The sequence below is a fragment of the Trachypithecus francoisi genome, unplaced genomic scaffold (assembly GCF_009764315.1).
Source record: "Trachypithecus francoisi isolate TF-2019V2 unplaced genomic scaffold, Tfra_2.0 Lachesis_group11, whole genome shotgun sequence".
Lineage (NCBI taxonomy): Eukaryota > Metazoa > Chordata > Mammalia > Primates > Cercopithecidae > Trachypithecus > Trachypithecus francoisi.
The window spans coordinates 26501345-26514004 of NW_022681456.1; the positions used below are offsets into that span (position 1 = coordinate 26501345).

A 12660-nucleotide genomic window follows, 5' to 3' on the forward strand; every position below is an offset into this window, starting at 1 on the left:
GCCATTATAAGTAAAACGCTAATTCCATAAATTATCTGGAATAAATGTACCTACTTGTTAATATAATGGTTCTTCTAAACTTTTTTTTGGCATTTATGGTAAGGGGACAGAAAAATAAATTGTCTTTTGGAAAGACACTCAGTAAGTTATAAAAGTATCTTTTGTACAGTTCCTATGTAGAATTAATCTTTTAAGGTGGGAATTCAGAATAGTACCAAGGTCTAATTATTCTGTTGCTCTTAATTAGAAAATACAATGGTATGTGAGGCACTACAAATTGAATCTGGAATGTGCCAATCTATTCAGAAGCTTAAACGTCTAAGACTGTTTGGATCCAACAGATGTTGGCTTCTATAAACCTGGGTTCTTTTATCCAACTTAGATCGTACTTAATTGATTCAGTACCCCATCTTTATTCTCTCCCCTTTCTAAGGCTGAAATGGGGAAAAAGAAAACAAGCATTTCCAGCTGTACATATATTTCCTAGCCAAGAGTCAGCCATCTCACCTTCTTTACATGCTTAATTTCCAGAGAAAAAGGAGCAAAAAAATCAAATATAAAGAGTTAAACTGGTCGGGCATGGTGGCTCACACCTGTAATCCTAACACTTTGGGGGGGCCGAGGTGGACAGATGGCTTGAGCCCAGGAGTTTGACACCAGCCTGGCAACACGGCAAAACCCCATTTCAAAAAAAAAAAAAAAAAAGAGTTAAACCATGTTCAATTTAGAGACAAAGCAAGCTAACAACTCAGTGACACACCAGACTCATTATGACTCTCACCGCAGGTTTCATACCCTATGAATAAGCTCTAAAAAGCTCAGGATCAGGAGTCAGACAACCTTGAGTTTGAGTCCAGTCTTACTGCTTACTAAAAGTGTAAACTTGGCCAAGTTATTCAACTTTACTACCTATCAAGTTTTTCTTATCTTTTTATAAGCATGGCACCTTGCACATAGTAGTGTTCAATGGCTACTACTGTTACTGTTGAATAACCTATGGTGTGGTGTCTGGTCAAATATTGACCTATTAGAGAGCTAGGAGTAATTTCATAGATTTCTAAAGATATACTCAAACAGTACTACTACACGGGAATAAACCTAATTGGGGTGGTGTTTGTTGTGCTGTTTCATGAACAGAGATTGCTTCTATAACTAAAAATCAGAAACAGATTAGATAACATAATCTGGACATAGGAACAAAGTATAACAAAGGAACAGCCCACTAAACATGCTTCTCTGCAAAAACCCACAGAGTGAACTCAAAGAGTCAGAGCACAACTTCCAAAGTAGAAAACAAAAAGTCCTCTTACATGGTCTTGGATATTTACATATTTTATTCAAATGTAGAGGCTATATTTATAGAACTATCCCAATATTAGGTTTCTATCAATCAGGTTCTTCCAGCACATGAATTAAGACCTCACTGCAAGCAGTCTTGTTTTCTTCTCCTATGAGGACTACTACTAGAGACCTAGCTATCTGTCTGTATCTTAAATACCTTTCATTTGGCCAAAAACTTGCCATACTTCAAAACTGGAATCCTGTTGGAATTTGCTATGTATGGGGTAATCATATGTCCAGGTGGCCTGTAGGGCCACCAAGCCACCTCTGTGGTTATCATCATAGTTGATGAGTCATCTATTAAATGAGGGGGTTGGGCCCTATTAACTTTGAGTTTCCTCTAACATAAAATATCCTGTGCTGTATGGAGGTATGACACTACTCCATACCTCAGGGCCCTTAGTCACAGTTTGTTGTTGATAATCATGATAATGGTGGCAACTAATCTCTCTGCTAAATCTGTTATTAGAGAAGGCCTGAGGTCTGGGCACTGTGCCTCATGCCTGTAATCTCAACACTTTGGGAGGCTGAGGCCCAGAAGTTCAAGACCAGCCTCCAGCCTAGGCAACATGGTGAGATCCCCATCTCTAGAAAAAAAAAGAACAGGCCTGTGGGGAGCAAGAGCTTGAACAGTCTAGACTAGAATGATACATACTTCCCCAAATTAACAGTTCATTCTATAACTAAAGTGGCGGTGTTTAGGAGTCAACAGTAGCCAAAGGATTCTGTATCTGTGGATTCAACCAATCATGGCTTGAAAATATTTGGGAAAAAAAAATTGTGTCTGCGTTGAACAAGTGCAGGCTTTTTTTTCCTTGGCATTATTCCCTAAATAATACAGTATAACTACCTGTATAGCATTCACATTGTATTATGTATTATAAGTAATCTAGAGATTATTTGAAGTATATAGGAGAGGCCAGACACAGTGGCTCATGCCTGTAATCCCAGCACTTTGGGAGGCCCAGGTGAGCGGATCACTTGAGGTCAGGAGTTCACCACCAGCCTGGCCAACATGGTGAAACTCTGTCTCCACTAAAAATACAAAAATTAGCCAGGCATGGTGGCACACATCTGTAGTCCCAGCTACTCGGGAAGCTGAGGCAAGAGAATCGCTTGAACCTGGGAGGCGGAGGTTGCAGTTAGCTGACATCAAGCCACTGCACTCCAGCCTGGGTGACAGAGCAAGACTCTGTCTCAGAAAAAAAAAAAAAAAAGTATATAGGAGGATATGCCCAGCCAGGCTCAGTGGCTCACGCCTGTAATCCCAGCACTTTGGGAGGCCGAGGTGGGCAGATCACCTGAGGTTGGGAATTCGAGACCAGCCTGACCAACATGGAGAAACCCTATCTCCACTAAAAATACAAAATTAGCCGGGCATGGTGGTGCATGCCTTTAATCCCAGCTTCTCAGCAGGCTGAAACAAGAGAATCACTTGAACCCAAGAGGCGGAAGTTGTGGTGAGCCGAGATCGCGCCATTGCAACAAGAGCAAAACTCCATCTCAAAAAGAAAAAAAAAAGGAGGGTGTGCCCAGATTATATGCAAATACTACGGTGTTTTCTATCAGGGACTAAAGCATTCAAAGATTTTGGTATCGACAAGATTCTGGTATGCACAGGAGATCCTGGAAGCAATCCCCTTTAGATACTGAGGAATAACTGTAGTATACCACTCCTGAAAAAGAAACTTTTTCTGTGCTCAAAAACACAGAAGAGACAGGGCAAAGGCAACATAGCCCTGCAAAAAGATCCCTGGATATGGAATCTGAAGACCAGGTCTGCCATTTCCTAGGAATTAATATAAGATGACACACGAAATGTGAAAATGCTTGGGATAATACATAGCACATAGCAGGTACTCAATAAATGTTAACAGGTGAATTTAGAGGAGAGAAAAACAATTGCTCCACCCGTTAAACAAACAAACAAACAAAAAAACTTGCCTATGCTGAGACCTATGCTCTGTTATGCCCTTGACAAACAGACAAGTTTCATTCTTTCCAGGATAGATAGATCTTTCCTCTCTCCAAGATAACAAAGGTGGGTGAATGAAGCAAGAAGGTTTGGAAATGAGAGTCTATATATATAACATAGTAGAAATTAGATGTTTCCTGGAGCCCGACAGGTATCTCGGAAAGTGGTACAAGGTATTTTGCTACCCATTAGAAAAAGAAGGGGAAGAATGGAGCATTATTTCCAAATTTTAATATTGTGCTATGCCAACTCATGCCATGTTTAATTTTTTTGTTCAAAGCTAACAGTTATGGAGCGCCTCCTCAGTGGCAGGCACTGTTCTGTATGCTTTACACATGTAACTCATTTAATCCTGATAACAAGCCTATGATATAGTTACTATTATTATCTCCATTTGGCAGATGAGGAAACTAAGCCACAGCAAAGTTAAGTAATTCATCTTAGGGCCACACAGCCATTAAGTTGAGGATCAGTGGCCAAGCTGGCTCTGGCCACACCTCTTAGGTACCCTGGTTATTATAATTGTAACTTACTGAGTGCTTCCTAGCTGCATTGTGCCCAGTGTTGGCATTACGTTTCACTTAATGTAATCCTCACAATAATTTAAGAGAATGGTGATATTATCCCTATTTTACAGATAAGGCAACTGAGATTCACAGGCTTAACATAATTTATCCATAGTCATAAAGCTAATAAATGGCAGAGTTGGGATTTGAACCAAGTTTATCTGATGCCACATCCCACCACCTTTCCACTATATTTGACTGCCTCCTTTCAAGGACTAGCTTTATTAGAGGAATAAGGTAGCATAAAGAACCTCTCCACTACTCTCCCAAACAATGAACCAGTCTCTGTCTACAGTATTCATTTCTCTCTGTTGGACTCTTCAATGCCCTATGATCACCTCATAATCCAAACATTTCTCAAATCCATTTTTCCAGACAAGGAAACTCAAGTATATGGTACCCAACTATTTTTTTGAGGGTTCCAAATTCCATATACCACAGAGCTGGACAATTTAATTCCACCTCCCCATTCTTACTGCCTGAACCACTGTGATCATACATTCACTTCCTATTCATCTGCTCTCAAAATCTCTCCCTTTGAGGGGCACAACCTCTCTGCAGTATGATGCTCTGCCATTTTCTTTATACTATAATCAGCCCGACTATACTGGCCCTACTATAGTCAGTATTAAATATGAGAGATTTCTGGCCAGGCACGGTAGCTTACACCTATAATCCCAGCACTCTGGGAGGCCAAGGTGAGACCATTGTTTGAGCCCAGCAGTTTGAGAGCAGCCCAGGTAACATAGTGAGACCCCATCTCTACAAAAAATGAATTTAAAAAGTTAGCCCAGTGCTGTGGCACACACCTGTAGTCCAGCTACTTGGGAGGGGCAGCAGGGAGGAGATGGAGGCTGCAGTGAGCCATGATCACACCAGTGCACTCCAGCCTGGGCGACAGAAACAGACCCTATCTCCAAAAAGGAAAAAGAAGGGAGTGCTTTCTTCTGAAAGAGCTAACTGACCCAATTCACATCTAGTCAGAGCACTCTCAGGCTTGATCCTAAAATTACAAGTGTTTGGGAATTTTCTGAAACACTTCAGATACCACTTTAAGCAAGACACATCATGCAAAACAACCTTAAAAACATTCGCAATACAAAAGGGGAGCTGGAGATGTTCAGGTTTTAAGCTCTGACAGCACCTGGCCAGGAGTGGTAAGCAGATACCAATCTGGAGGGAGACCAACGAGAAGAGATAAATTGGAGGAAGCAAATCTGGAGTCTAATTAGTTTAGCCATAAAGGGAAGGAGAAATATTAAAGAAGGTGATTATATCCAGTTGAAGGTTTTTCCTCCTTCCTCCCCACAGAAACAAATTCCTATTTATTGCTGGGTATCTGGCATATAATAAGTGCTAAATAAACATTAGTTGATTCAACAAATGGCCAAGTGCTCTGTTGTATTTCTTGCTTCTGAAAATCGTTTGAAGCTGCCTCATGCCTTTTCTGGAAAGCAGTAATAAATCGAGTTAAATCATTGTAATCTCTACAATATGTACAACTATGCATTAAATGAGTTATTCCTAAATTAGGCAGACATGTTCAACAGTAAAGCATATCAGAAAGTGAAGGAGCTAAGATATGAATAGAGAGAACCTGTGTATCCTCCCAAGGAAAGTAACACAGTACGGTAGAAAGAGCGCTGGACTTGGAGTTGGACCACCTAAATTCAAATCTCAGCTCTATCTCTCAGGGACTGTGTGGACTTGGGACCACATTATCATCCTAAATTTTATCATTTGTGAATTGGGGAATACCCATCACTCTCCTCACAGGGTTTTTGGGAAGATTAAACGGGAATTCAGCCGCCAGCATGCCATTTCTGCCCCGGGTGGAAAAGATTCAAAAATAAGACACAAATTGTCAATAATACAACGTGGATGGATGCCGTGGCGGGCACAAAGCAAACACTGAAGGGGAGATGATGTACGGGGGCAAACGAAAGAAAAACATTAACAGTTAGGTTGTGACTTAGTGTTGGGTCTGTTTTCACAGAAGGGAGTCGCCAGTCATTCCTATAAAGCAGTCTTCTAAACCAAAGGATAAAGGTGTGGTAGGCTATCTTTTGAAGCAAGCATGTAAAATTCCTGGAAGGAAAAGTAATGAAGAGCTAACGGTTCTTAGAAAGAGGTTCAGAGAAGTGACTGGGATTTATAATAAGATACTTTTTTACAGCAGAGTTGTAAAGTGGAAAGAACTAAACTGGAATACCAGCTCCAAGTATGACCTTGGGCAAGTTACTTAACCAATCTAGAGTCTCAACTGCAAAATGCAGATAATACCTCACAGGATTGCTGTAAGATTAAATGAGATAATGGATAGGAAAGCTGTTAATGCCATACAAGTAATAGGTGTCATTAGGAGTTACATTCTCCACCCACTTACAACATTATATGTCCATGACCTTGGGCGTGATTTCAGCTCTTTGCACCTCGGTTTCCTCATCTATAAAATGGGGAGGATGATACCATCTACCCTATAAACACTCTGAGGATCAAAGGAGACCATAGATGAGACATCAATGCCTTGAAAACCGTACAGTGCTAAAGGTATAGAAAGAACTGCCATCGTTGCTGATACGTTTTATACATGTCAAGGGCCGTGTTTATGCAGGGAAGCATGTATTTTTATACCATACAGGTGAGGAAGCCTCGCATGCATTTATGCATCCAGGAGTGAGGCACGGGGCACAGATGCACATCTATGGATTCCGGGGGTGTGACTTGCACGCTTGAGAGGAGGACCGGAGGTCAAGCTGCTGGGCCAGGAATCAGAGGAGTGGGCGCTAGAGTGGGGATAGTGGGATGCAGGATGCACGGATGGAAAAGGCTGGGGGCACAAACACGCATGCCCAAGCCGGAAACGTTTTCGGGGGAGAGCAATGCGCATCCCCGGAATGAAGGGGGTGGGGAAGGATGCGATGTGCAAGCACGGAGGGCGGCCCGGGGGTGCGATACCGCACGCCCGGGGCCAGGACTCTTTACCTTGTCGCTGTAATCCCTCAGGACCCGCTCGATAGCCCCCGCTTCGCCGGCCCGGACGATGTAGAGGGCGCGCTCCTCATCCATGGCCGCAGGTGCGGGGGAGCCGCGGCCGCTCTGCGCGCCCAAGCCGCTGCCTCCAGGTAAACGCCTCGCGCCCCCGCTCGCTCCTTCCCAGCTTCCTTCCTTCCCTCCTTCCCTCCCTCCCTCCTGCCTCCAACCCGCCAGCCTCCGCCCGGGCCGGCCCGACGTCACCGCCCCTCAACTTTCACCCCGCGACGTCACCGCTCCCCCAGCAACCGGCGCCTCACGGGCCACCCCCGACAAGGCCCAGGACTTGGTCGAGGCCTGGCTAGCGGACCGAGGCGGAGTCAGGCCCAAGGTCCTGCTTGCTCTCCTGCCTCTCCCTCCCTCGCAGAAGTGTCCAGTCTTTTAAGGGGGCTTTCACAGACTGAACCGTTCTTTCCTGACCCTCCTCTATGAATCATTCTCAGCGGACAAGAGCAACCCGGCTCTTCCCCGCCCATCTTGAACCAGCCGCTAAATGGACTGCAATTCCCTGCATGCAATGGGGTTATCCCGCTCTTCCATCTAATTTACTGGAGTGCCGAATGGCATGCTGGGATTAGTAGTCATCCAGCCGGAAAGACTTCCCGCCAAGGGCATGCTGGGAACTGTGGTACCGCGAAGGCCGGAAACGGGAGTCTGGCGGCCGCCTGAGGCCAGCGGCGGGGAGACCGTTAGAGAGAGGGTGTAAGCCTCTGCTTCGGTGTAGTTCCTTACGCCGCTGACTCTCCTGCCCCAGCCTTGGCTGGCTGGGCTGGCTGACGGTTGCGGAAACTGCCGTGCCTTGGTGGGAACTGTCAAGCACCAGTTTCGTTCCCTTTTCTCATTTAGCGGTTTCGGTCTCGGAAATTCCTTCCTCCCTTGTTTGCATTCTTGTTATGTACTCAGCTACAGTAATGTGGGAAATAATCGAAGGCAGTTATCTGTATAAAAGAGGACTCGGCGATTTTCTGCCTTACTACTAATCTCTAGCATACATCTCGTGTCACCGGGGCTCCAGACTCTCTTAGGTGATTTCCCCATATCCTCTAATTCTCCCAACACAAATTTTTGTGGAAATAAAAAGGAACCCGAATAGTTTTAAGTAATTTATCCTAAGTCACACGGCCAGAGAATGGGAAAGTCGAGGTTTGAAACCAGGCCTTACCCCGCGAAGTGGCTGCTCTCCGACCACCAGGAACTGTAGTAATACCGATATAGTAGCGGTGGAGGTGCTGACAAAGGTTCCCATTGCCCCAATGGTAATTACGTTGTCAGGCACTCTGTTAATACTTCACCAGTGTTAGCTCTATCAATTTCATACACATTCATTCAACAAATATTTGAGAGCCTGTGTTGTGCCCAGGCACTGTTAAATGCAGTGTGGATACAGTGGGCCCAAAGTAAAGTCCCTGCCTTCATGGAGCTTCCATTCTAGTGAGCACCCATATGAGTTATTCTCATTTTAAGATGAGGAAACTGAGTCTTGGAGAGGGTAATTGGTTAATTTATCAAAATTGCAGATTTTTGGAAATTGAATTTGAACTCAGAGCCTGTGCTCTTTCTGCTCTCCCAAGCTTTTTTTGATGGAGAGTGGATGAATTCTCCAAGTAATTTCAAGTTTTCCATTCCAAAAAGCCTTTACCCGTAGCCATCCTTGATGTCTCCCCTACCAGTCTCTCCCTCTTGAGCTGTGCTGAAGAGGAACTAGAGGGGGCAAAAATTTATTCATCTAATGATTGAATTTCTTCTATGCTGTGCTAGATATTCTGCTAGATGCTGGGAATCTGGAAATAAGAACGAACATGGGACCTGAGTTTATGGAGCTTTTGGTCTTTCTGTGTATTGTACTTTCCATGCAGCAAACATTTATTGAGCATATTTGTTGAGTCAGGCATTGAGTTAGGTGCTCTGTAATAAATTAAGTCAGAAAGATTTTAATCCATCTCTCCAAAAAGCACATTTTAGTAAGGTCATGGAATAGTTAGCTGAATTCCTAAGCTAATAGTAACATCTTGCGATTGTTTTTAACAGTTTACAGAACGTTTATAATACTTCTAATCTCAATGGATCATTGGGGAAGGTATTGTTCCCGCTTTATAGATAAGAAAACAGGGTCAGACGAGTTAAGTAACAAGAACTGGGACTCAAACTGAGAGCTGTTAACAAAGTATTTGGGTGCCTACTCTGTGTCCAGTACAGTATTAAGTGCTTTGGGGATATCCATATATTTATTTTTGGAGCAAGGGTCTCCCAGAGAGGATATTAAACAAGCACAAAGTATCTTATTTCCGTAGAGATGTTTCTCTTTAGAATTTTTAGAAGGTCTCTGACATTTCAGACACATGTCTTTGAAATGTCTGTTTGCCAGAAATAGGCTATGTTTTTAGGCTCCAACTCTGTACTTCTAAAAAGAGATTTTAAAAATGTAAAAACAGATGAATTAATGACTTGGGAAGTTGTACTTTAGTAATTTTAATTAAATGTTCATATTCTGATTTTATAACTCAAAGGGATCTTTCACTCTAATTCAAGTCATCTTTTGACCACTGACGAGACTCTGGTTCCAGAAAAATTAAGTGGCTTGTCCAAGGTCAATAGTTATAAGCAGACTCTGGGAATGGAGCCGAGACTAGCTGAGTCCTAGGTCACTGCATCACTTTACCTCCTTGAATATTAGTTATGGGATACTTTCAGGGACTAGAGGCTCTTGTCGTGTTCTGACTCCACTTCCTGGTGATGCTTGAGTGGCATGATAGCAAGGAATTAAGATTTAGAGCCTTGGTAATCAAAGCAACAAATATTTTTTCACAAGTCGTTGCTCTTAGAAGCAGTAATATAGTAATCCTATATATATCTATGGACAGAGCGCTTAAATTCTTTAAATATCTTCATGTAGATTATTTGGTTTAATCCTTGCTATAGCTGAAATTGCAAGGTCAATAAGAGGCACATTTTCTTTTTTACAGAGAAAAGGGAAGTTCAGAGTATTGATTAGCTGGCTCATAAGCAAAGAAGTTTGCTAATAAGTGGTATAGTTAAGGGCTAGAAGCACCCTGGGCTCTGATAACATGAAATATTATGGACTTTCATGTTAGGGCCAGTGTAAAAGCCTGCAAATAGATACTAGTCATTTATTTTGGACTTGGATATATCCTGCTGTGGCATTTCCTCTTGCCATGACAATGGGCTAGTTGGAATGTGCCAAATTGAAGGTCTTTAATGAGTACCTGGTGCTAACAGCTTTTAAAATTCAACTGTTGTAATACTTAGAATACATTTTCTTTAGGAGAAAGCAGAAATTTAAAGCCTTAGCAGCTTGGTCTATTGGCTACAGCTCCAGAATTGGAGTTCAGAGAATTCCACTAATTCAAGATTTGACTTGTCACTCAGCAACCACCACCTCGCTATGTGAGGCCACTCACTCAACTTTTCTTGAGGTTTAGAAATTTAGAACTGAAATAATAGCTGGATTGTCCCACAGTGTCCTTAGCTGTTAAACTAAGGGATTGATCCAGATATAATTTCAGTTCTAAATTTTTCAGTTGTAAAATGTTGTGATTCTCAGAAAAACAAAACCACCTTTAAATATGCTCATTCTTTAGAAAAACCTATTAATAAGAGTGGGGATGTGAAAAATCAGTATGTGCAAATCAAATATCAATATGATATGTGCAAATCATCCCTTGGGCATACCTCCAAAGATTCTGATTCAGTTGATCTGTGGTGAAATCTGGATACTGGTAGTTTTAAAAGCTTCTCAGTTGATTTGAATAAGCAGCTAGTATTGAGAACCACTGGATCAATATTTTGATAGAGTATCTACCACTGAATTGGTTTTTTGATAGACCCCCAAACTCATGTTCATGTATCTCATTAGTCTTTGAGAAATAACCTGACGATATGAAAGTTTTTTTTTGGCCAGGCGTGGTGGCTCATGCCTGTAATCCCAGCACTTTGGGAGGCCAAGGTGGGTGGATCACCTGAGGTCAGGAGTTTGAGACCAGCCTACCAACATGGAGAAACCCCGTCTCTACTAAAAAAAAAAAAAAAAAATACAAAATTAGCCGGTTTGGTGGTTCATGCCTGTAATCCCAGCTACTCGGGAGACTGAGGCAGGAGAATTGCTTGAACCCGGGAAGCGGAGGTTGCGGTGAGCCAAGATCGCGCCATTGCACACCAGCCTGGACAACAAGAGCGAAACTCCGTCTCAAAAAAAAAAAAGTTATTTTTATTTCATTTTTTTACCAAGAATTCTGTCTCAGCCGAGCGCGGTGGCTTGTGCCTGTAATCCGAGCACTTCAGGAGGCCAAGGCAGGCGGATCTCTTGAAGTCAAGAGTTCGAGACCAACCTGGCCAACATGGTGAATCCCCATCTCTACTAAAAATACAAAAATTAGCTGGGCGTGGTGGTGCATGCCTGTAATCCCAGCTACTTGGGAGGCTGAGGCAGGAGAATCTCTTGAACCTGGAAGGCAGAGGTCGCAGTGAGGCAAGATCATGCCATTGCTCTCCAGCCTAGATGACAGAGCGAGACTCACTGTCTCAAAAAAAAAAAAGAAAGAAAAAAGAAAAGAAAAAAAGAATGTAATCTTCCTTTGATAGCAAAGTTACTTAACATAGTTTTATCCTTTAACCCATATTTAGTGCTCGCTGGAGCACAGCGTTGTCTTAGATACCATAAAAAATTTTAAAAAGTAGAAATAATTGATTCTGTCCTTTGGGAATATAAGAAACAACCAAATAATACAGTGATCTTTTTTACTGATAGGAAAAAACAAAGTGAGCATAGTACTGTGTAAATCAAAGCAAGATAAACATTAATGGGAAGGAGAGTAGTCAGAGTAGTCTTCTTGAAGGAGGTGATCTATAAAGAGGGATGGTAGAGAGAGCATAGAGGGCTCCAAGACAGGGGGAAATGCTATGAGAAAAGGTCAGGAGGCCAAAATTAACAAGATGCTTGTTGAGAAATGATACCAGCTTGGTTGAACTTGAAAGCCAGCAATGGAGATTTCTTAGAGGTCAGTGGGAAAGGAAAAGTTAAATGGGAGAGATGTTTCATAATCAGTGATGACTCTATAACCAGCCAGTCCAACTTCAACTTACAACATGTTGCATTCCTGAAAACGTTAGCTTACAATGCTGTATGACATAAAATTAAATAGAATTGGGAGACAGGAAGGGAGAGTCTGTTGCTGACTGTCTTCACATCTTTATGCACATTATTTTATCTCTATCTCATAAAATTAGAGTTGGACTAGATGACTTCAAGGGTTTTTTTTTTCCAACTCTTAAAAATTTACTTGATTCAGCCTTTCAGCACCTTTATGAGGTTCCTCAGTAATATTCACTGTATTCTGATTGCTTAAATTGAGTCCATGCCGTTAGTCCTAGGCAAATGTCCCTCTAGTTGTTTAATATTGATTGGCTACCCACAGTGGGACTCTTAGATTAAGCATACAAAATGGGCTCTGCCCTTTAGGAGTTTTTATTTACCCAAGAGCAGGAATGTGGGTCAGACCTATTTGCATCTCGCTGACTTGGAATCCCATCCAAACACCTCTTGGGAAAACCAGCGCTTTGGGTGGCAATGCTGTAATGTGGTGAAAGAACCCGAACTGAGAACTGGAAAACCTGGTTTTTAGCCCTGACTCACTGTGTGAGTCTCAGAAGCCGATCATTTGTCAAATTCCTTGAAACCCTTCTGGCAACCAATTTTTTGTATCTAACAGGAAAACCTGAAGCCAAAAG

General features: G+C 42.4%; 1 protein-coding gene across 7 annotated transcripts in view; it reads right to left on the minus strand.

Moving 5' to 3' along the window:
- Positions 1–7504, minus strand: part of RIC8B (RIC8 guanine nucleotide exchange factor B) — a 119536-nt gene extending 112032 nt beyond the window's left edge. For 6 of the 7 annotated variants that reach the window (XR_004439621.1, XR_004439617.1, XR_004439618.1 and 3 more), the window contains exon 1: positions 6868–7504. Coding sequence is in view for 3 of the 7 variants with exons in the window: in XM_033220783.1 (XP_033076674.1) it covers positions 6868–6951 (84 nt within the window). In the remaining 4 variants the exon portion in view is untranslated. The remainder of the gene's footprint in view (positions 1–6867) is intronic. The other variant, XM_033220785.1, reaches the window with a different exon arrangement.
- Positions 7505–12660: the final 5156 nt, after the last annotated feature.